At 53.1% G+C, this 23845-nt stretch overlaps 7 protein-coding genes across 7 annotated transcripts; 4 read left to right on the top strand and 3 right to left on the bottom strand.

The window, feature by feature from the left end:
- Positions 1–1273: 1273 nt before the first annotated feature.
- J4E93_002085 (uncharacterized protein) lies at positions 1274–4053 on the bottom strand (the record flags this gene model as incomplete). The annotated part of the gene is made up of 3 exons (XM_049340033.1): positions 1274–3430; positions 3484–3972; positions 4030–4053. 3 exons carry the CDS (start codon positions 4051–4053, stop codon positions 1274–1276), a joined length of 2670 nt encoding a protein of 889 aa, XP_049202355.1.
- A 648-nt stretch (positions 4054–4701) lies between these two features.
- BBP1 (Branchpoint-bridging protein) lies at positions 4702–6757 on the bottom strand (the record flags this gene model as incomplete). The annotated part of the gene is made up of 5 exons (XM_049340032.1): positions 4702–5610; positions 5661–5884; positions 6078–6295; positions 6342–6549; positions 6604–6757. The coding sequence occupies 5 exons, from the start codon at positions 6755–6757 to the stop codon at positions 4702–4704; spliced, it is 1713 nt and encodes a 570-aa protein (XP_049202354.1).
- Positions 6758–7745: 988 nt separating this feature from the next.
- J4E93_002083 (uncharacterized protein) lies at positions 7746–9693 on the top strand (the record flags this gene model as incomplete). Its single annotated transcript, XM_049340031.1, has 5 exons — positions 7746–7828; positions 8264–8321; positions 8372–8597; positions 9112–9258; positions 9446–9693. The coding sequence occupies 5 exons, from the start codon at positions 7746–7748 to the stop codon at positions 9691–9693; spliced, it is 762 nt and encodes a 253-aa protein (XP_049202353.1).
- Positions 9694–14440: 4747 nt separating this feature from the next.
- Positions 14441–17226, top strand: J4E93_002082 (uncharacterized protein; the record flags this gene model as incomplete). Its single annotated transcript, XM_049340030.1, has 5 exons — positions 14441–14506; positions 14737–15142; positions 15214–16330; positions 16419–17034; positions 17086–17226. The coding sequence occupies 5 exons, from the start codon at positions 14441–14443 to the stop codon at positions 17224–17226; spliced, it is 2346 nt and encodes a 781-aa protein (XP_049202352.1).
- Positions 17227–18147: 921 nt separating this feature from the next.
- J4E93_002081 (uncharacterized protein) lies at positions 18148–19131 on the bottom strand (the record flags this gene model as incomplete). Its single annotated transcript, XM_049340029.1, has 1 exon — positions 18148–19131. One exon carries the CDS (start codon positions 19129–19131, stop codon positions 18148–18150), a length of 984 nt encoding a protein of 327 aa, XP_049202351.1.
- A 1019-nt stretch (positions 19132–20150) lies between these two features.
- Positions 20151–21660, top strand: J4E93_002080 (uncharacterized protein; the record flags this gene model as incomplete). The annotated part of the gene is made up of 6 exons (XM_049340028.1): positions 20151–20174; positions 20231–20393; positions 20451–20585; positions 20639–20897; positions 20950–21345; positions 21396–21660. The coding sequence occupies 6 exons, from the start codon at positions 20151–20153 to the stop codon at positions 21658–21660; spliced, it is 1242 nt and encodes a 413-aa protein (XP_049202350.1).
- A 1331-nt stretch (positions 21661–22991) lies between these two features.
- Positions 22992–23646, top strand: J4E93_002079 (uncharacterized protein; the record flags this gene model as incomplete). The annotated part of the gene is made up of 2 exons (XM_049340027.1): positions 22992–23542; positions 23610–23646. 2 exons carry the CDS (start codon positions 22992–22994, stop codon positions 23644–23646), a joined length of 588 nt encoding a protein of 195 aa, XP_049202349.1.
- Positions 23647–23845: the final 199 nt, after the last annotated feature.

Raw genomic sequence — 23845 nt, 5'->3', positions numbered from 1 at the left:
CCCGATCGTTCGTCGCCCACTTCTTCGTGAACATGTCCTTGTACGGCCAGACGTCTTGTCTAATTGTCCGTCCAGTCTGTTGCAGGTGTCTGACGAGTGATGAGTACCAATGTTCTTATTGTATGCGGAGTTGAGGCAAACTTACACATAGTTCGCGTGTGCTAGGTAAAGGTATTCGACAAACGAGGTCACGATGGATTGCGCGACCACTACATCCACCCAACTATATCCCTTTCGCCAGAAAGCCAGGTATACTATGAACATGGTGAATGTACCAACATAGCTTCGAAAATAAATATATGCATATTCATATTCTGGAAGCAATGCCTACGCAAGCCTCCGATTAATATGCAGGTATGTCTGGGAAGAGGGTGGAATATCTTACCTCGACATCGCTGCCATAGTTAGCGGGCAGAAGATAGATCAATTTCCGAGCAACAAATGTGTAATAGACGAGTTGAAAGCGCCAGCCTTCAATGCTGCACCCCAACCATGTCATGCGCAGTAAATACCTGCTCCAGAATGGACACAAACAGACAAGGAGGCCGTAAATGACGTCCCAAGCCATGACGGTACCCATTCTTCCTCTGCTGAAGTGCGCAATGGAAACGCACGTAGTGCCTACAACGTAGAGACGCACAACAACTGCCCAAAGTGACAGTGGACTGAGCAGCTGGGCATATGCGAGTATGGCGAAGATCGGCGCAATGCGAATCGCATCGCGGAGATTAAATGGTGAAAGTTTCGAAGTCATGTTACTGTTTGACAGTACGATTATGGCGTAGGGTTGATATCGGAGGAAGCTGAGGTTTTTTGGTCTGATGAAGAGGTGGTGGGGCTTGTGTAACAGGTACTAATGAACAACACATATAATAGGCACTTCTTGCGGGGTAGTGAAAGCCAGAAGCAAGGTGGCCGGCTATCATTCTCAACGTGCGCTCGACTTGAAAAGCCACATACTCGTTCAATACAGCCACTATGCAGAAGAACACCAATGGAAAAGTCTGCAAAGGCAATCTAACATCAAGTCGTTCGGAGCTTTCGCTGCTTCGCGAAAGGGTGTAGCAACAACACGAGGCGAAGACATGACCCAACTCAGGCTGTCGCGTGGAACATGTCAGTCAACAGATGAGCCGTAGAGAAAAGTACTAACGGGGGGTATCTTTCGTTGCATTCATCGTGATTCTGCATTACCGTGTCTCATCAACCCTCTATCATGGTTCCAGACTTTGTAGGGACAGTCAGCTTACTGACCATCCAACACCACAAATCATCATTGCATCTCCATCTCAACCTCCTTCTTCGCCGCCGCCGTCTGACTGGGTTTTCGACTTCTACTCCTGTTCTCTGCTTTCTTTTCCACAATGTCTGCTCCCAGCCCCAAATCGACAGCCTGGTGCGACGCGGACTCAATGCGCTGTTCGGTTTTCACTCCGGAGCTCGTCTTCTCAGTGACTTGTATAGGCTCTTCCGGCCTCTCGTCGTCCGTGTCCTGAGTGACATCTTGCGCTGGTTGATCCGTGTCCATATGGGCGCTCAGGTCTGAGCTTGGCTTCACAACGTCTCGTGCAACGTCTTCGCTTGGTCTACTGCTTGCTGCAGCTGGGCTCGCTGCTCTATTCCCGTTGCCAGTGAATCCTAGCTTCTCAAAGCTCGCCATAACTCCTTGCCTTAGATCCTGTCCCAGTGCAGCTGCGGCATCGAGTGGTTTTGGTGTGTTCGATGCGATCGGAGAACGGTCACCGACGGCGTGTGTGGGTGGAGGATGAACGGTCGTACCTGCTCCAGTCGCTCCCTCCGCGGTCTCTGTACCCGTCACAATGGGTTCTTGAACTATCGGCGTGCTTGTACCACTCCTGCCAGTACTGGCGTTACTGGTCTGTGGTGTGAGGGTTGGTGGCAATTGAGAACCAAAGCTATTCATTTCCTCATCAGTACGACCGAAACACTCAGCCCACCATCTTGCCTCTCCTTTCCGAGGGAAGATCATGCGCTCCTTGCCGCGAACAGCATCATCGATCTCAGGTTCGTACTTTGGATTCATGAACTCTTGCTTCCGGCACAGGAAGTAGTCCCACACACTCCTAGTCCGCTCCTTAGCCCTGGTGTCTATGCGTTCCTTCTCGTTGTCAAAGAGGAACGTTCCGTACTGACAAGAATAAAGATGGTAAAGTAAGCGTCTCAAGAAGCGCTCGCTGAATTCGAATCGGGTTGGGTGTTGGTAGTGCAGTTGGTATACGCAGTCGAGGAATTGATGGAAGACCGGTGACAGCTCGTTCACCTTGGTGATGCGATGCTCTTCCGCAGCTCCGATCTGAGCCGGCTTTGCTGAAGTAGGTTCTGCAACATCTGTGCCGTTTTCCGGTACGTTCGTCTCTGGTAGCTGGTTGAGAGACTCGTTCGACTCGTTGTGTCGGTTGAAGAGACCCCGCGCGCCACGGAGAGCATTCTCAAAAGGGTTACTGCCTCCAGTGCCGTCGCTCTTGCGCTCAATCTTCTCGTTCTCTATGGTGAACCATTTTTCGTGACTCAAGAAACCCGATCGGTGCCGGAACATGTGTCCAAACGATAACCAGTCTTTCTCGACAAGGACAATGAAGCCTTCTAATGTCCGGTAGTATGGATCTAGCAGGATCTGACTGAGTGCACTGAGCTGGCTCGTACGGTCCCAGCCATCAGAACAGTGGATAAGGACGTGGGAGTGCATGATTCCGACCGTCCGGGCTATCAGCGCAGTTCCATCCAGTATGTTGGCAATATGCTTGATCCAGTTGCTCTTCGCCAGGAGCTGTCGATTAGGAGGGAAAGGCACTAGATCGGACTCCTTTAGCGCTTCAATGACTGTATCAAGCGACTTCCGCATGACGTGAATGTTGTCGATTCCAAGGTAGGCTTTTTCCGCACCAGGGTAATAGTCCATCTTCTCTGAGCCAAGTCCAACAGCTTGCATCGCATACGCATTGACTGTAGGTCTGGCATCGACAATGAGGTTACGCTGCTGGGCTCCGTATACTTTTGGTGCGTCTGGGTCTGTCTCCGAAGACGCCGTCAGATCGTCTGCGGTGGTCCTGCCGGTGTTCGTATTCTCGTCCACTGTCCCAACAAAAGAGCTGTTAGCACTGGAATCATTCAGATTCACAACGCTGGTGTCGGGAGTGAGTTCTGTAGAGTTTGAAGAAGAGGCATTCGCAGGTTTCCACCCACGGTTAGTAGCCCAGATGGCTGCGACGAGCCGTTCGTCTTGAGGGTTCCGATTCCCGCGGAGACCCGGTGTGGGCTGTGAGCTTCTAGTTATAGAGCAGTTGTTGATGGGATGTCGGTAGACGAGGGCTGGTATGCGTTGTCGCGAGCGGTATTCACCGGCGTATCTGAGAACGCTGTCTGATACGTTGGTGGGAACGACGAGGAGGGCGGGATATGTCGGCGCGTACTGTTCCACTCGTCAAGACCTGTGTTTGACCTTACATGTCACGTCTGATGTACCTTATATTCCACGTTGACTTCAGAGATCCGCCAGCCCTTCTCCGTGTCCTTGGGGCTGATGCCCAGTCGCTTCCACTCGCGGCGGGCGTCGTAGATCTCCCAACCATTCTGTTGGTCTTCCGGCGGTTTTGGCTGGTAGCTAAACGCGAGTAGCTTGTCCAGTCTACCAATCTTGCACGAGAGTGCCCGTATGCTATCGTACACGTCACGCGCCTTCTTCTCGTTGGGGAAGAAAAAGGCGAAGAAGGTAAAGTCGCGACATCGTATGCGGATCGAGGGCTCCTGGCGCAGGATGGGCGGGCACGGTTTGAGGGAACAATAGTTGATCATAGGATACGTTATCCATACTTCTTTCTGTCGCGGTGGTTTCGCGTCTGCAGAAGCGTCTGCGGGTGGGCTGGGGAGGTAGCTGAAGACGAGATGGTGGGGCATAAGATGCAGGGTGCCGTCGAAGCGCGTGCCTCTACGAAGGAGGTAGACGCCTTCCACCTAGGAATAGCATTAGCATGTCGTCGAGGAACCTGGAGGTCTCATAGCGACTCGTACCTTGCTCACGCGTATCCGCTCCATAGCGACTGTAGGGTGGGTGAGAGTGAGTGCGGGCGGCCCAGAGCGGGGTCGCAAGTCGCTAAGAAAATGAAGAAGCACGCAAGGCAAGCATCTAGAGAGAAGGATACAGGCAGATGGGAGGGTCGGGTAATCGAGCGCGCATCGTCAACATGAGCTTGTCTGCATGTGCCCGCCCTGTCACGCTCATGCCTGGTCCCGCCGCTTGTCCTAGCACCACCTTGGCGAGCAACGTCATCTACATCGCCATAGTCACTTTCTCGTTCACTTGGAAATCATAACTGCAGAAACCATTGGCTGCTTTTCACGCACGAAGTATAGGTATCATCAAAGTATCGAAGAGAAATTGCATTCAAAATGCTAAGTACGGCCTCGCTTTTTCATGTACAGTGTACATCTAGCACCTAGGTATCCAAGCACAAAGTGCGAGAAGCTACATACTTACTAGACTTCGCCCATGACCTTACCTGTGCCATATACCAGCGGCTCTCTGCTCGGATTAGATGTGCATGACTCCCAAAGACCACCATCTGCGCTTTCAAGAACAAAATATCGCTACAGCTGTTAATAGCTAGAGACCATGTGGGCATATACACGAAGGCTGGCTATGCACAATCCGGAATCTGCGCGATCGCTGCATCATTTGTCCATCTAAGCCGGAGGTGGTGGCGGTGGTGGGGGAGCGTCGCTGGGCGGGGGAGGAGGAGGTGCCTCGCCCGGAGGAGGTGGTGGGGGCACAGATCCAGACGGCGGCGGGGGAGGCGGAGGAGGGCTGCCAGCACCGCCATAGCTCTGGAAGAGAGGACCCAACCCAGGAGGAGGACCAGAGGGAGGTGGAGGAGCGCCATAGCCAGGGGCACCGTATGCACCAGGAGCGCCCATACCAGCGTTCTGGTCGTAACCATAACCACCGTATCCGTAACCAGCACCTGCAGCAGGCGCAGTAGGGGTAGCAGAAGCCCAAGGAGCCGCACCGTTGCCAGCACCGTAGCCTTGGTCGTAAGACTGACCACCACGACCGCCGCCACCAGCCCAAGGGGGAGGAGCAGCAGAGTTGCTGTCACCGCGACCACGGTCATCGCCATCGTTACGCGCCCAAGGTGCAGAGCCACCAGTAGGACCACGCTCCCATGGCTTGACTGTGCGCTCGCCTCCACCATAGCTGTCTCCACCAGCAGCACCGTTGCCGTTGTACTCGATCGCCGCACGAGGCTGTCCAGGGGCGCCTCCCATCTCGGCCATGAAAGCGTCGAGCTCGTTCTCTGGAGCAGCGATACGAGCTGGTTGACCGCGGTCGGGGAAACGGTTGTCGTTGCGCCAGGGCTGTCCAACTTTGCGGTCGGGACAGTCGCGAGCCATGTGACCAGCTTGACCACAGACGCGGCAGATGATGCTGGCCGTGAAGTTCTGTTTCTGCGGGCAGTCGTACTTGCGATGACCAATCTCACCGCAGTTCTGGCAGGCTTGGTTCTCGTCGTCGCGAAGGGTACCGTTGAGGGCGGCAAGCTCACGAAGCTGGTTGCGCTTGAGTTCGTTTTGGCCTTCAGGGATAGAGGCAGCCTGTAATTGTTAGTACATGTACATGAATTGGGAAGAGAGTGGTGACTTACAGTCTCGATGACGTTGTGGATAAGCTTCTTCGCCTTATTGACCTTCTCCTCGGTGTCGGCCATGATCAAGCAGTGAAGATCCTCCTCCTGGTTGCTGGTATGAGCTGCGTCAGAACGTCCTTTACCCTCCTTGACGGAGCCTTTGCCACGGATCGCAATCTTTGCCTGGGATTCGGTCTCCATCTTCTTGAGGGTGTTTCCACGGGGGCCAATGAGTAGACCAACTGTTAGTGCAAAAAGCTGTGGTTAGTGTATGATCAAAAATTTGTGAGCAAAAGGGTTAGGGTTAGTGACATAGCTGTACTACAGTTGCCACTAGATGCACGTAAACATCCAGCAGTCTGAGCAGGCTGGTCAAGACAAAGGCTGGGGTAAAGCAAAACAGGGGGAGGGGAGTTAGAGGGGTTAGTTCCGTACTGAAGTTAATCTCCGGGTAGTCATTGACCGGAACGTAGACTTTCTCCTGTGTCTTAGTAGGCCGCCTGTAATCGGCAGGTGGGTGGTAGTTAGGAAGCGTCTTCATCGCCTTCTCAACGAGCTTGTGGCGCTCGTCTTCGAGGCGCTTGCGGTAGCGGAACTCGCGAGTGTTGACACGGCGACCGAAGTTATCGTACTGGGGCGGCGGAGATGGAGACCTGTTTACGTTGGCATTTTCGACGTCTGAGGAAGGAAGACACGTACCTGTCACCATCGGCTGGGACCACGTCGTTGATCTTGAGCTTCTGGGTAATCTCCTCAATGCGCAGATGCAGAGTATACGCGTCGAGCTGCTCAGTAGTCATGGCAGCATAGATGGCAGTCGGTAAGCCCATCAAGCCAGCAGCCTTGTTCTCGCTCGCGTCGCCCCATCGATTGCGCTTCTTGCGCTGTCGCGGACCGTCGGCAGAGTCTGCAGCGTGGCTGTTAGCAGATGATTGGGAAGGTATGGGAAGACTTGACTTACTGCGCTCAGGACTGCGGCCGCGCTTCAGCTCAGACAAGCCCTCGGCGGGCGCTGATGGGTTGTAGCCGCCATCATCGTCGCCTCCGCCGAAACGACGGCGAGTACCTAGAGGGATGTTGTTAGAACCCGTGATGCCCTGGTTGCGCCACGACATGTTTGCTGTTGACAAGAGGTTCTGGTTGCGATGGAGGTGTAGTTGGTGAGAAAGTGGAGGCTGTCGCGACGAGGCAAAGGTTCAGGCTAGTAGGGAGCACGCTTGGCCGCTTTAGGCTGCAGTATGCTGCCCTGCAGATCACGTGCACTGTCGCTGTTTCTAGACGAGAATTTCACTATTGCATTCACATAATCGCGTGGTTAGTAGCCTGCTATCACTGTGTAAGCTCTTTCTAAAGGGTCACTTCCTCGGTCATCATATTAGCATTTCCCAGGCCCCGCGTTGAGTACAATCTTGGCCTATTCCAGAGCCTGCAGGTATCTCAACATACAATCTTGTACGCGTGCAGCACAACTAGACTGTAATCAGCGCTTCGTCAGCAATACTAGAGAAGTTGCCGCTGCTTCAGTATATCGGCAAGTTCTCATTCTGCCGTGTCGAAGGCTCACTTGCCGAAACCTTTGGGGCTGCTTCGGTTCTCGGCTTTGCTTAACAATCGCGACTTCCCTCATGTCTACAGCTGCTACCACCTGGGCACATTTGGACCTATAGTCATTCGACGAGATGAGGCCCCGAGCTTATTATTAAAGACTCATTCTTTGTATAACTCACATTCTCAATGGCCAAGGTACGAGTATTGAACATGCCGTTGCTCCTGTATGATGCAGGCTTTGGCAGTCGCTCCTAAGCAATGAGCCTGCTGAACCACGTGTTCCTTGATACCAAGGCTCTCGGACACAGTAGCCAAAGCATATGATTTGAATTCTTGAAATGCTTACGAATCGCCGCAGTTTTCGCCGTCGGCACTATTAACAAAGCGTGAAGGCTGGTTCCGCCCGAAGCTGCCCCTCATTACACCCCACTTTCATTATCGCAGCTGTCTGATCACAAAGCTCTACCGCGTCAGTCCTCAAGCTATATAGCTACGAACTACAGCAATTCCTTGCTTATTTCTGTATCGACTTACAGCTACGGGACCATCGCAAACATGTCTCAGCAATCGGACATCAACCTGTACACCACCCAGACGCCTAATGGCATCAAGGTCTCCATCACTTTGGAGGAACTAGGGTACGTATCTTCCTGACTGTGTAAGACGTCTCCTGCAATATCGGGGATGTTCCTTGGGGAAACCCAGCAGTACCTATTTCTATTTCCATCTCTTTAGCTGTTAAGGATCTCACTTATCATCGCATGAGTCCGCAAGTACTGGAGAACAACCTCAAAGCCTCCGAACAGCTCGGAGTAAACGAAAAACAAGCTAAGAGATTTGTTCGACCTACATGAAGTACTTTGGGGTATGGTCAGCAGCATCTCGGGAAGTGTCTGTTGCGATGGTTCACTTTCGTGTGAGACCTTCAAATGCCTCTGGATATCGCCCTTGGATATACATGGCAGATTACACCGTATATTACCAAATTGCTACATCTTTTTGCTCAGAGACCACAGCGGTTGTGGAAAGAAGATAACATGCATAAGGTTAACTCGGCTTACTGATATTTCCAGTCTCCCGTACAAAGTCCACAAGATCGACATCTCCAAGAACACGCAAAAGGAAGAATGGGTCAGCCTCATTCTCCCTTTTCGCATCAATACCAAGCTAACGGCAGATAGTTCCTGAAGATGAACCCCAATGGGCGAATCCCCACACTGACCGACACCTTCACCGACGGCCAGACTATCAACCTCTTCGAATCCGGAAGCATCATGGAGTACCTTGTCGATCGCTACGACTCAGATCACAAGATCAGCTTTCCGAAGGGAACACGAGACTGGTATGCCATGAAAAATTGGCTTTACTTTCAGAACGCCGGTGTTGGTCCGATGCAGGGTCAAGCTAGTAAGTATGACTTTCCCTATGCTTTTTCTCTCTGGTCTTTACTTTTTCACGGCAGTCCCGAGATCATGTGGACTCGTCACCCGTCGCAACAACGGTTCGTTACCGTATTCAAGGTGGTGTCGTCATTCAATACCATACTTGGAGTGGCAATGAGGTGTTGTTATGTATGGTCAGACGTGCGCAGCATGGCTTGATCGCCGAGTCGATTATCTTGGCTTTGGTACTCAGGTTCCATCGACCCAGATGACCGTATCGAATCAGTCCTCCCACCGTAAGCGAAGAAAGCCTCACAAGACGGCATTACCGCTCCAGCGGCTGTGCTGTAGATCTTAGTTCCGATGTGGAGGTGGATTCCGATGTGGAGGTATTCCTAGAAGCCGTTGGAAGCACAGTCACCCTGGCGGCGCAGATTACTGCCCCTTTGGCACCAGACTGCTTTACAGTACACCGGTGTACTGCAATGGAGCCGAGATGTACCATGTCGGCAGGGATATCAGGTTAACGTGGACTGCAGACCATTTCACACGATATGCCCCTGAGCACATTGAATACGGTGTAAACCGATACCAGAACGAGACCCGTCGTCTGTATTCTGTGCTTGACAAGCATCTTGCTTCGGACAACAGGCCATATCTGTGTGGCGAGAAATGCACAATCGCCGGTAAGTACTCCCCTCACGATGTCCTCACTCGTGAGCTCGACATCTATATCCGCAAATGATGGCACCATCTATGGGAAGCATCTATGATCTATCCGAAACTTAGTCAAAATCGACATCTCCTACCTAGCACTCACAAGTAGCTGGATACTCCGGCATACCCATGACGATATGTGCTGATACATGCTAGATATCTCGCACTATGGCTGGGTGGCGTCCGCAGGCTGGGCTGGGGTTGATATTGACGAATTTCCTTCCCTCAAGGCCTGGGAAGGGCGCATGACATCTCGACCCGGTGTTGAAAAGGGTCGTCATGTACCGGACCCTCACACGATCAAAGAGCTCCTCGCAGACAAGAACAAGATGGAGGAGTACGCTGCCAAGAGTCGCAAATGGATCCAGGGCGGCATGAAGCAGGATGCTGAGAAGCAGAAGTAAGTTATTTTTGCTTATTCCAAATGACGACAGAAGACGTCTCGTCGTAGTGAAGGACCCTGGGGATGAGGGTGCTTCATGTGAGAGTTACCAGGACATGAGAAGCGGACAAGCAACCTTGGAACTCTTGATCTGTAGCCAATCGCATCAGAGGATTCTGGGTGTTTGGCCAATCGGATCAAGTGAAATTAGAGTCTACCTAGTAGCGCACCAAGGACCCGAATCCGAACTTTGTTACAATTGTCCTAGGCGGCGCACACTTTCATGCCAACTAACACCCTCAAGTTCCAGACTATAAAAAACATTGCGCCACCATCGCATCACTGCAGGTACCATCTACGAAACGCCAAACAAGTCAGGGTAGACCTGCATCATTCCCACTGCTCGTTCGTGATAGTGACCCACTTGGAACTTTTACATCTTGGCAATTCTTCGCGTGAGCTCGGGTGAGTTTCAAGACCATTCATCATTTTACTTAGTCACAAAACCACACCATGACTCTAAGCCCGAAAGGTGAAGTCTATGCGGCCTGCCAAGAATGTCAACGAAGTAGGGAATATCCAGGTTTGCCAGCTTGGTTGCGTAATACTCAGTCATCAGGGGTGCGACTTGAGAAATGATGGATGGAAAGTAGCGGGCTCATCACGGTTGACGGGACATTACACTAGTACAATACTAGCTTCTGTTCGCGAGGTCAGGCCCGTTGATCCCGTATAACACCGCGAACGCTCCGATTGCTGTCAAGTTGCACATTTGTTTGTCTGAAACGTTCGAGAAGGGTGTCCCAAGACATTGTTGCAGCCCGGGAAACTGCCCGTACGGTGTCGGAGCTGAGGAACGCTTCCTTGCTTGCGATCGCATAGCTGGGTAGCCTAGTGTTAAGCCGGCTGTCCCCAGAGTACGCTACCACCAAGTGCCGATGCAGCTGCACTCACATACTTGAACAACAGAAGGACCTAATGGCAGCTTGTGTGCTAACGCTCACCGTCAGTCTGGGCCCAACGGACAGATCTAGTGTCTGTTAATTGTTAGAGGGACCAAGCGTTTGTGACAGTGTCTGCCACGCGCATGGGCTGGTGCCTACCGCTCAAGTGGCTGGAAAGATCCGGACGGCGTCGCCTGTTGCCGTGACGGTGGGCATGCGGTGACACCCGCTCGAAACTTGGAAACTCAGCCATGGACTCAGCCATCGAGCGAGGGATCAGAGATTGCCTCAGAAAGAACGCGCGCCTAGGCATGGTTGAATCTTACTCGTCTCAGAGACATCAGAGCTTCCTGTGTGCCGGGAGCATCAGCTCACCCGGCCTATCCGTGAGAGGAAGGACACAACCACGGGTACGGAACACGTCGCCTCCCGGTATCATTCACAGGGGCTTGAAGAAGGATCAGTCGCGTTCCTCGAGCGAGTGCGAGGGCTGCTGACTGGTTTGATGAAGGGCGAACACGCAGTGTTTATCACTTCAGGGGAGCATGTATATCGTCCCGGGTTTGTGCAGAGCACCTGCAGCTCACCCATAGTGGTGCCTGCACCTGTATCAGCAGGACGGACTATTCTGAGCCACCAACAGGCGTGCCCCCTTTCATCAGTTATTTCTCCATGCAGCATGCAGCGACTTGCGTCCCGCAACACCAACAGTCCCTTCCCCAGTCTCATACTCTCCCCGCATTAATGCTCGATCAGCTGCAGGCTGCATGATCGCAAGCTGCTCTGCGACGGCGGCAACGACGGTTAGGCTCGCTAGAATGAGCCGGTTAAGCCTCAAGGGTCTGAGGAAGCCTGATGCCCCAGCTGTGAGGTTTCGAGCCGTAGCTGTTATACTACGGCTATTTCGCCTCTGCCATAGCCGACGCGGTAGGCGGCGCCCCCGCAGAGCTGTCACGGATCGATCTCAACGGTGAATATCGCACCTCCTAGAGTATAGTCGAGCGAAGCGGGTCATAAGATTTACAGGGCAGACAAGCATCGTCTTTGCGAAGCGGGTGGACCGTCCGTTCAGCCGACGCTGTCAGTTCCCCAGGTTTGGTGCAGGCTACGTTCCCGGCTTCACTGGTTGGAAAATCTGGGGTACATGACAGAGGCAGGTCCTGCTGCATGCCATAGTACCTAATTAGTGAGTCTGAGTTCCAGTTCATATTGCTCAGGAGTATATAGTCTGGGGGTGGTCATAGTGAACTCAACTGCGCTTGATCACGAGTGTCCTGATGTTATAGCCTTGATCCAGCAGTAAGTACAGTATGCACTGAAAACGTCTCACGCCCATATTGAACAATCTCTCTGTGTGGCTGGAATAATGTCGTTCCATATTACAGGAAAGGAGCAAAAATCCATTAAATACGTGCGGGGATTCGGTCTGTGAGTGGTGAACAAGCCAGGGCGAGTGAAGCGTCGCAAGCTGGCAACAAGCCTTGAGGCCCCGAACTGTCGAACTGCATGAGCAGACGCAGTCGCGAAACTGCAATCCGAACCCATCTTTTGTGGGGAAACATGGCTTTCAATAGTTTATGATCCGGACAATTGCGTTCATGAGTACACTGTGAGTGGGATCCTGCATCAGCTTGACTCTTACAGAGATAGGAAGGCCAAAGCTGTATGGTCACACATCTCGGGGCTTGACGCAAACAGGATGAGCTTTGGCGCCTGGCTGCAGGCGAGAGGACCCAGAAGGCACAGATTGGTCATCTTGTCGAAGCCAGTGTGAAGGGGTCCTGCCGTTATGCATGTTCATTGTGCGGGCCCTCGCACTGGAACTTGCAGATGTATTGCGGGCCCCCCTCGTGGTCTCAACATGCAGCCTCTCAGAATGAAGCAATCTTACCGTCTACCTGTAGGGCCGGAGTAGTCAACACTTCAGTGGTGGTGCAGCATCTAGTATTCTGCGAGGCTGCAAGCTAGTCCAACGGGCCGGCAGGCGCTGCCCTCGTCTTGGTGTGGATCAAACTCTCAGTATGTGACAACTAAATTGGGCAGAATTATGAAGATCGATGGCACGGAGCCCTGGAGCAGTGCCATCCCTTTCCATCGGCCAACGGTTTCAGCTGAGGAGAGTTTTGTTCAACGGGAGGCGCCACGTGGGTCTGAAGACCCAGCTGCAAGAATCTGACGAACTGGTCAAGACACCCGAGGAGGCTTCCAAGTTTGAGTCTTCGAGAACTTGCTGTGTAGCGCGTACCTGAGATAAGCGCAGGATGCCTGAATCGTCTCCGTTCGACGAATTTATAAGCGGATCCAATGTCAGAATTTTGTTCCAGAGCTATTGCGGCCAGTTCGTTAGTCGTGGGACCGTTCACGTTGTTGGTGTGCTGGCAGAAGGATTATACGGCCAGTTCGCGGTGTTCCGCATATAGACGAAAAACGGTGACGTTGGGCCGACCACATATCGGAGGTGAGTTTGCAGGCACTACAACGTCGCTTAGAGGCCCTAGGACTGCTCGGCTTCTCCTGCATGGCGGGGACAGCGAAGCCACATAACAAAGTTTGGCCAAAATCCACCGACACACTTAGCTCACGCTTCAACCAACGTAGCTGTCGCGGTGTGCGCTCGAATACTCGCGTTAGCAGCCCGGCGACGCTCAGTACTAATGACTCCTTTGTGGATACTGAAATATAAGCTTGTCCGCGGGTCGAGACTCACGCACGCTCCTCCAAGGGAGTGGGACCGGGTGTGGATATCATTGGGCGTAGCGCAAAGGTCGTGCCATGCCTTCACGAGAAGATCGTTGTCGGTATCAGGTATCGGGTTTCAGATGCCATGGCAGCGTGCATATTTTTGACGTTCTGACGTCTGGTCCTTGACGGGCAAGGGCACGCCAATGATGTCCAGGTACCATGAAACGGGACGGAAGCCGTTTCAGCAGATGAGGGCATTCCAAACCAGCAGCGCTCCCAATGTGGCGCGCCAAATATCGGCGAAGGGGAGCTATAGCGGGCGCGTTAAGATGATACCTCCGACACGCGTGTTGCGCAACAGCTTCGGGGTCTTATTCATGGTCAGGCGCTACAAGCCACAACCTGGAGAAAGTGCCAGGAGGTATTGGTAGTCGGCGCAGGCAAGGATTGGCGGGAAGCTGACGTGCGGTGTGAACTTCGAAGAAGCGGGGCTCTCTGCGGTTCGCTCCTAGCGCCGACGCTGGGCAGCACATCTCCCACCGGCTAATTTGTATTTAGCCATGCTCGAATCATGCGGTAGGATTTTCTGACCCTTGCTACGGTCCCCTGCTACGGTGTTCCTGACCCTTGCCACGTCTTGCCCCAGAGCCTGGTTGCCGTAGCCAATGGGTCGTAGCTTTCATACATCCATGAATGCTCGAATTAAACATTGCGTCTTCTGATATTGCTCTCCAGTTGATCTCGCTTCTCGAAGCCCGCGTGGACGCATGGAATCTTCAAGCCACAGATCGTCACACTGACCCTTGGAATCGTCTTTGCAGCTTAGGACATTTCACAGTCGGGGTGTACCCTCGGCACCCAAAGCTTTGTCGGAGGCCCACATATGCTCCCCAAGTATCGCATGACCCGTGGTCGTCCCCAGATTTCCGGCAACCGACTCCTTCGTCCTCAAGTACTCCCGCGACGTCACCCGCGTGCACAAACTGCCGTTCCCTCCAAAATCGCTGCTCTCGAATTGAGTCGCCACATTGGAACCAAGTAGTACGTCGGCCGTGTTTGGTGGGGGCCGTCTGATGCTGATCTTATGTAGGGACAACGGCGGCCGGTTGAAGTCATAGTCGTCATCCCATCTCACACACAGCCATGGAGACCACAACAGCAGAGACACCCAAGCTTGAACGTCGTGGCTCGGCACCCGTGAAGCGAAGAGTGAGCCGAGCATGCGATCATTGCCATCGAATGAGAACAAGATGTAACGGCCAAGCTCCGTGTTCGCGCTGCATAGAGCTCGAGTACGTCTGCCAGTACAACCGTGAAAAGAAACGACGCGGAAAAGTAAGCACCTCCAACGATCAACAACCTTGTTCCTCAACGTGAAGCATTTGGTATCGCGTTTACATCGCGCATTTGAAGTGCATCAAGGAGCTAACGAGTCGCAGGTCCCGAGGCACATCCAGAAGCAGCGAGAAGAGGCAGCTGCCAGTGGTAGTCCGCAAACCCCCAATGGAATTTCGAGTTATTACGAGAGGCCCGGCGTAATGGCAGAGATGGACGAAGATGTTTGGTCGCAGTCTGAAGCAACACCAGTTGTACAACATTTCCCAGCCGGCAAAGGTGGTCTGCCTGCAGGCGACTGGCAAGCTCTGAACCCTGGCACGACATTCGATCCACCTGTCAACCACATGATGATCGACCCATTGCTTCTTGGTTCTGGCGCTGCGTACCCGGCAATGCATGCCGAGATGCCTCGCGAAGAGCTGATGTACGCCATGAACGGTACGTACGATGGCCGAGCTCGGAGTGCTTCACAAAACTCCCAGTCTGTGTACATGTCTCGTTTGTCTCGTATGTTACTCGAAACCCTCCCAGCGTGTCTGCGATACGTGTTAGATGAGCAGCGTCGCTGACAGTCACAGGCATGCACCTTATTCCTGGTCCTAATGGTACACCGGTTTCGATCCCTCCTGAGTACGCCAACATGACGTATCCAATGCAGTACCAAGCGACTGGAAGGCAATCGTCTCCACACAGCTATGGTTCTGTAGACACCGGATCGCCGCAGTCTGGAGTGAGCGCGAATTCGTCCCAGAACGGCGCCGCCATCGCCGCTTGCAGATACCCTGTTTTGGGGCCACTGCTACCCCACCTAGGACCGATACTCAATGTCACCACCGCATGCGATCTCCTCGAATTCTACTTCCAAAGCTCCTCGTCGGTATTCATGGAACCGGTTTCGCCGTACATTCTCGGATCCGTTTTCAGGAAGCGAAGTTTCCTCCGACAGCACAAGCCCAGGAAATGCAGCCCCGCTCTGTTATCAAGCATGCTATGGGTCGCTGCTCAGACGAGTGAAGCGAGCTATCTGACATCTTCGCCGTCAGCCAGAGCTATCATCAGCCAGAAGCTGTGGAAGCTCACAATAGATCTGCTCAAGCCTCTTGTCCACTCCCCATCTTCGCACGGTTTCGCTCCTGGACCTGGATTGACATCTGCCGCACACGACGCTTTCGGAGTTGATCGAGCTATAGGACGATACGATGGAAGACCCGACGGAGCAATGCCACCCACCAGCACCCTGGACGATGTCGCTACGTACATCAACCTCGGAGTCGTGACGTCCGCGAGCGAATACAAAGCGGCTTCTTTGCGGTGGTGGAACGCGGCATGGTCGCTGGCTCGAGAACTAAAGCTAGGCCGCGAACTGCCACAAGGACCCGTGAAAGAGCGAGAGACAGCTGCAACAGAGAAAGAGATTGAGGCGGGTATACCGGAAGGCGCCAATGCGCAAGCACCCGTGGGCACACCATCTGCAGCAATTGTGGAAGAGATGAAGGAAGAAAGGCGTCGACTGTGGTGGTTGCTGTACATGGTTGACCGGCACCTTGGACTCTGCTACAACCGACCGTTGGCGATGCTCGACAACGAATGCGAGGACCTGTTCCAGCCGGTTCCTGACACCCTCTGGCAGGCGGGCGAGTTCTACACTGGCCACCCAGGGTCACGGAAACGAGGACTCAATTTTGAGTGCACATCGTACGTATGCACCGCCGCCGAAAGATGCTCTTGTTAGAGTCTCTTTGGCGCATGACGATGAGTCTGAGCACTAGGCTAATCTTTACAGGCATGACATTTTCGGCTTCTTCCTGCCCTTGATGACGATTCTTGGCGACATTGTAGATCTGAATGCCCAGAAGAACCATCCAAGATTCGGTCAGCGGACATCCTGGGAGCTCCACGAGACAGAAATCACCCGCCAGTTAGAACGGTACGCATACAGCATCGAGGACTTCAAGGCACAACATGGCTGCGGCTCGAACGAGGAAGCGCAGGCCAACAGCACCCCAGACCCAGTCCGGAGTGAGTGGATGCACCAGACGAGAAAGGTCGCGGCATATGCCACCCACATCATGCACGTGTTGCATATCCTGTTACACGGCAAATGGGATCCGGTGGCACTGTTGGAGGACGATAACATGTGGATCTGCTCACAGTCCTTCCTTGCGGCGACTTCCAACGCGATATCCGCTGCGCATGCGGTAGAGGTCATACTGGACGTTGATCCGGATCTGTCGTTTATGCCCTACTTGTTTGGCATGTATCTCCTGCAAGGAAGTCTGATCCTGCTCCTCCTAGCGGACAAGCTATCGACTGAGACCAACGACGGGGTTATTCGAGCGTGCGAAACCATTGTCCGGGCACACGAGGCGGCCGTTGTGACTCTCAACACCGAGTATCAGGTAAGCTGCATCACTCCGGTCTCTGGATGTGACAGCGCTAACGAGACACAGAGAAACTTCCGCAAAGTGATGATTTCGACATTAGCGCAAATAAAAGGCCACGGCCACGCCAGAGAGATGACGCCTGCGAAACGGCGGGAAGTCCTATCCTTGTATCGCTGGACAAGTTTAGGGAACGGATTGGCCATATAAGTGAGCCGCAAATCACTCAAAGCATGTTCGTGGGATTTGGCGTCTGGAGCGACTCGGACAAGCCTGCGGGCTGGATACCTGGCTGGAGCGTTGTACAACTATAATCTCTTTTTCGACGCGTGGTTATGAAGACACGTAAACAGGCGCATGCGATCAGCTGCATGCAGCTGTGGATGGCGCTTTTTGAGCGATTAGCTGTGCTGCAATCAGGCCAGCGAACTGTAGATATTTTCCAAAGTGCCAATGTACACTTTACAGCTGTTAAGCTGGGGACGCACGTATGTGCCGTGTCACATTCACATGGCCAGAATCTTCGGCATCTGCCGAGGCAGAGCTCAACATGCGAGACAAAACGCCGGCTGCGATAGTTACCGCGACTTCCGCTCGGGCAGAAAACCTTGGAATGGCAAAGGCGGCGAAACGTTGGTGTGCGATCTAGTTTTTGCGTCCGATATTTCGATCGCCATGGCAGGGATGCTGCGTCGCTAGTCGCTAGGGCAGCTAGGTTCCAGACGCGATCGGCTGTTGGAATGGCAGCAAGCAGCCGACCGGTGAGGCTGAGAGATGGTGACTGAAGGCAGGCGAAGGTGGCGCGAGGAAGTGTTGCTGTTCTACGACGGTGCATTGGAACTGCAAGGCAGGTGCGACAGACTCGCGCTAGCACGTGACGAGGCAGCTTCCTAGGTAGGAAGGTGCAAGCTTGGAACCTCCAGTGCAGTCAGCGATGTTGGATTGCCCCACTCAAAAACGAGTTCCACGACGAGAACAACCAAGTAGGATATCTATTGAGGTACGGCTGTACATGACAACGGAAGCATCGTAAATGCAGACAGACGCTTTTGCCCCCCAATGTCAACAAACATGTGCGGAGATAAAGCAGCGCAACTAATCATGAACGCAAGGAAACACAACTGAAAGCAACTATAACTTCTTCTCCACCTCCATAACTTCTTTGATGCCCTCTGCAACTGCATCGACTTTCTCTTGCGGAAGCCTCTTGAGTGGCCGACGGGGGTATCCGCCGTAGCCGTAATACGACTGGAGTGCTGACTTGGTTCCAGGAATAGCTGCTTTTGTGAGAACCCAATCGCCTTTGCTGAGTACCTTCTGAAGTTCAATGGCTTCGTCATATTTGCCTTCCGCCCATAGGTTCCAGACCTTGACGCATGTCTTCGGCAGGACGTTTGCACCACCAGCGATGATTCCTGATCCGCCACTAGCAGCAGTCTGAGCGGTGAAATCGGCCATGCCACCAAAGGCCATGTAGCCACTGCCTTCGCTCTTCATTGTGCAGGCGTTGGTAGCAAGGGCAACACGTGTAAGTTTGCCGGTGTTGCCACATGTAAACTTGGTACCGACAATGTTTGGGTGCTTTCCAAGCTTGATGATGAGGTCGCTGTCCATATCGATACCGGCAACGGCCCCTGGGTAGTTGTATAGGATTATCGGGAGGGGTGAGCCGTCTGCCACTTTGGTGAAGTACTCGTAAATGGCGTCTTCGTCGATGGCATAGCGGTAATAGCTGGGAGGGACAGTAAGAACGTACTCGCCACCCGCCGCCTCTGCTTCTTTGCACAGCTCGATGGTAAGCTTTATGCCGTGTTCAGAAGCTCCGACAATGACCGGGACATTTTGGTAGCCAGCCTCGTCGAGGGCCTCACGAGTTGCTCGCGTGACAGCGGTCTTCTCAGCCCGTGACAGATGGACAGCCTCTCCGTTGGATCCCATGGTGACGAGACCAACAAGGCCAGCCTCAGCAAGTCGTACTGCGTGCTTCTTGATAGTAGGGATATCTAGCTCCTCGGTCTCGGGGTCAAAGAACGTCATCGTGGGCGAGTAAATGCCAGGCCGAAGAGGAGTACGCTCTTTGGAGTGGCCATTGGCCCCGTTTCCGTTGGATGCCATCTTTGTGGTATGTATAATCAAGAAGAATTGAGACTGGAAAGGAGCAAGGTAAGTAATATATGAGTACGGAAGTTTCGGGAGAGAGGAAGGGGCGAACAATAAAGATGATGCAAGCACGGGTTCGGTCAGCTTTAATATAGCAGCGAGATGGAGGTAATCGGCGCAAAGTAGGTCAGAGGAGCTAAGTTCGGCAGAGCTCACTCTCCATCCCACATGGACTGGCGTGTCTCAGTGGCTCTACCGTTCAAGATCTCGTCAAATGGTCATGTTTGATTCGCCAAGGACCGCAACGGCGAAGGCTAGACTGGAGGTTGGGTGCAGGGCTGTGGGCCATCTGGCGAGTTCGGGACACCACTGGGCGAAATGCGGGACATTCTGCGGCCTTTTCTATGGGAGTGACTAAATTCGGCGGTTGTCTGATGGGATAGAGCTGCACCTGGGGCAGGGTTAGCTGTCGAACATAGTGGCACAGCATGGCTGTCGTGGACGGCGTGGCATTCTTCCACCAATGGCAGGTGGGGACACGCGTGGGGGAAGCCAGTGTCGCTCTTTGCTTGGCCTCTGGGGAACCTCGTTACCCCTCGGAACGCAATAAACGCCAGCCACCACGCGTACCCCAAGGAATTACTCCAAGACAATTCCGCCATGTCGAGACGAGCCTCGCTGCGTCCTCGACGGCTTGGAGACGCCACGGCCATCGGAAACAGATGCAAACCGCCGCGATGAGCAAGACACAGCCCCCACCATGACCAAGGCCTCGAATGATGCAACGTCATCCGGCCGCGGCTGCCGGCAGTACGCGTGAGGCCTCGTGCCCCTCATCGCGTTGCTGGGTCATATATCTTCCGTCGCTATCGATAAGTGGTCAAAGGCCGACGAAGCTGTGTCGGGTATTGAAGCAGCGCATCCCCTTCAATTCCAGCTCTCGTCTCGTCTCATCTTGCTCGAGACCAGGACAGTAGCTGCCAATCCTCTTCATCATCTGGACCTTTTCTCAGACCTGCAAAACTAAAGTCAACATGGCGCCAGTAGAAGTACTCATGGTACGTTGCCCCTCACGTCTGCGGCGCGTCGCATGTCAATGCTAATTGCACGCCAGGTCGGTACTGGAGAGTACACGACAGGATTCGTCGGAGGGGGCGCCTCCAAGTCGGACAAGAAGGTCGGTGTTGTAGGATTGACGCTGTTCGACCTCCGAAGACGCGGCAAAGTGGGCAAGCTGTCTATGGTTGGCACATCAGGCGGCAAATTCCCCGCAATCCGTAAGTCGCACAGCATCTGCATGGTTTCACTATGTCTGGCATGCTGACTTTTGCCAGGCGAACATCTTCAGAAGAACATTTCGGAGGCATACAACAACTTGGACGTGTCATTCGAGGAATTCCCAAAAGAAGGCAAAACCGATCCGAATGCGTACAAAGCAGCGATTGACGCGCTCCCGAAGGGCAGTGCCAGTGAGTTGCAACATATGCCCGCTCAACTCCCTCCTCTAATTGACGTTGCATAGTCACCATCTTCACACCTGACACCACTCACTACCCGATCGCTCTGTACGCCATCGAACGCGGAATCCACGTCCTCATCACGAAGCCCGCGGTGAAGCTCCTGGAACATCACCAGGCGCTTCTGGCAGCCGCGAAGAAACACAATGTCTTCGTTTACATTGAGCACCACAAGCGATATGACCCTGCGTATGCTGATGCGCGTTTCCGGGCGCAGAAGCTGGGCGATTTCAACTATTTCTACTCCTACATGAGCCAGCCAAAGTACATTCAACCCTACTGAATCGAAGACTTTATTTGCTAACATATCCATCAGGAGCCAACTGGAGACTTTCAAAGCCTGGGCAGGTATCGACTCTGATATCTCCTACTACCTCAATTCTCACCACATCGACATCAACGAGTCCATGATCCCAGATTGGAAGCCAGTACGCGTCATGGCTAGTGCTGCAAAGGGCATTGCAACAGGACTGGGCTGCGATCCTGCTACCGAGGATACCATCACACTGCTCACCAACTGGGTGAAGAAGGATGACCCTAGCAAGGTCGGAACAGGTGTTTACACAGCTGGCTGGGCAGCGCCTCAAAAAGCCGGTGTACACTCGAATCAGTACTTCCACTACATGGCATCTACAGGGGAGATTCGCGTCAACCAGGCCAAGCGAGGTTACGATGTCACTGACGACGAGGGTGGTCTCCTCTGGTACAACCCGTGAGTTCAAACATCGCAAAGTCATCACTTCGCGTACTAACCACCTACAGATTTTACATGAAGTACGCTCCCGATGAGGAGGGCAACTTCGCAGGCCAGATCGGTTACGGATACATCTCTTTTGAGAAGTTCGTTGATGCCGTCAACAAGCTCAACGCAGGCGAGGTCACACTCGAACAGCTAGACGCGCGGCCCCTCCCAACCCTGAAGAACACTATCGCGACCACCGCAATTCTTGAGGCAGGCAGAAGATCGCTCGATGAAAACCGACCGATTGAAATCATCGAGGAGAATGGCGTCTGGTCTTTGAAGTAGTCAAGTCGAGCAATTAAAAGCGAATATGGCACGGCCCAGTGGGGCGCGCCTACCACATACCTTTTCGTCAGAGTCACGCTTTAACAAGCGTTGTATACCTTTAGCCTAAGTCGCACAAGCACTGTTTACTCATCATCCACGGATCCTAGCATGACGTGATCGTCGCCTCCGCTATGGCGCGGTCCCACGTGGTTACTGACACGCCGTCAACAGGCTCCACCCACATAGAGCCAGGACAGACCCGTAGACAAGGTAAAACAGTCTCCACAAGGTGGCGTATGCACAAAACAAGGGCATTTTGAAAAGCGGGAGATGCTCGGGTGCTCTAGTCAGTTTCTGTGACGGGCTCGGGCGAACGTCTACCGAACGAAAAAGGCTAGGGTGATCCCGAGACCGAGACCGATACACCCACTCCGACTCCGACACTTTGTCTCCTGGGTACTGACTCCTCTTCCTTAGTGTAGCACAGGCCGACGGCTGATAATCCTAGCTCAGATCCACGGAGGGCTTTTCATCGCTGTTTCGAACTTTAATCCAACGTCGAAGATGAGATCCTTATTCCAACGTCGTGGGTGCCAGCTGCCTTAGTTTACGTGGCTGTCCTTTCTGCATAGACTAGCTACGCGAAGAGCATGTAGCAGAACCATTTGACTACTTCCTCGCCATGTACCATCATTGGGTTTGTACACACTCAATCACTCATTGGCGTTTTGTCACTCACCCATTCTTTGTTTAGTGATCAAGGGGTCGTACAGCCACAAAGCTGATGACATCACAACAATGCCAACAAAAGCCGTCTAGACAATGGCTATATGCTCTCCAGCATACTCAAAGGCTTCCGGTGTATATCCCACGACTGTGGCTTCGGCCTTGTGCCTCAAACCACCTCTGTCGTTGAAGAGGAAAAGAAGGATTCAACGATGGCGGACCAACGCAGACATCTTTTCCAAAAGATCCAGAGCTCATCCGGAGCGCTTGTAGAAAGCGAACAACACATACTGGATGATTTCTTAGGTACGAAAGGTCTCTCCCAGATCGATCTGGACGAGTCTATATCGACCGAGCGCATTCGCACACGGCACACGCACACCACTCGGTCCGGCGCTCTTTTGACGGAAGATCGCGACGATAAAATAGATGGGGCATGTGGAAATGCCCAAACAGTTCCTCTTTTGCGCCGACGATGGTCTATTGACTTGTACCAAACGCCAGATGAGCAAGATCCTCACTTGAGCAACGACGATGCTGGAGTAGTAGATGATGTCGTGGAAAGAGTTCCTATTCTTCAAAGGCATAGTCTCAGTACTAATGAGCTAGAGTCTGCTAAGAATATGGCATACCTCGAAACGGAGAGGGCTCAGGTTCGCAACGAGCACTTCGGCGAGATCGACCACATCGGTAACTGGTTCCTTGATGAGATTCTGGATATTGGTCTTGATGCCATCTATCGTATACTTGGTTGCGAATATCACGACATTGCCATTCTCGGTACGCCTTTCGCTTGGCAATTGTACACAATTGGCCGAGATGAGGAGGCGACTTTAGAAGCCGAGAAAGCGCTGCAGAAGACGATAGGGACGAACAAGTTTGTCATCGTTCCAGTAAGCAACGGGTGGAAGAAAATGCACGCAGGAGAGCATAATGATGGTTTGCTCGGTACACACTGGACCTTGATGATCATTGACTGTCACCAGCCGGTCCTCCATGCACGACACTATGACTCTGATGGCACGTCGAGCAATTTCGAAGCGGCTATGGTGCTTCTCCGTGGTTTCAGCAGGATATATGCGGAAACGCGACCAGACTACAAGATCGACCAAGCCACGCTTGACACTAACCTCCACCGAGAACCACGCTGCCCAAACCAAAAGCTCCACAACAGGTGCTACGCTGATGGGGGCGGCGCTTGTGGGCCTTTTGTATGGGCTTTCGCGAAAGACATGGTACAGTATATCGTCGAATGTCATGAAGACGCTCAGCGTCTAGGCCGACACGTTGACATCGATATCACCTTACCCACTGGCTTTGCGCAACGTTGGTGTTGGGATTCGGGGGCGACGCGAAAAAGCATGAAGAACCTGCTGGAACGAGAAAGAAGATCGAGGGTTTGGATTAATGATACGCATGACTGGTGGGAAGCAGATGGGAAGCCCGGGTGGAAAGATTGGCTGGCGGCCAGGAAGGA

The sequence above is a fragment of the Alternaria ventricosa genome, assembly GCF_023758065.1.
Source record: "Alternaria ventricosa strain BMP 2768 chromosome Unknown scaffold_3, whole genome shotgun sequence".
NCBI classification, from domain to species: domain Eukaryota; kingdom Fungi; phylum Ascomycota; class Dothideomycetes; order Pleosporales; family Pleosporaceae; genus Alternaria; species Alternaria ventricosa.
Note: the sequence above shows the minus strand (reverse complement) of the source record. Positions and strands in the feature narration are given on the sequence as shown.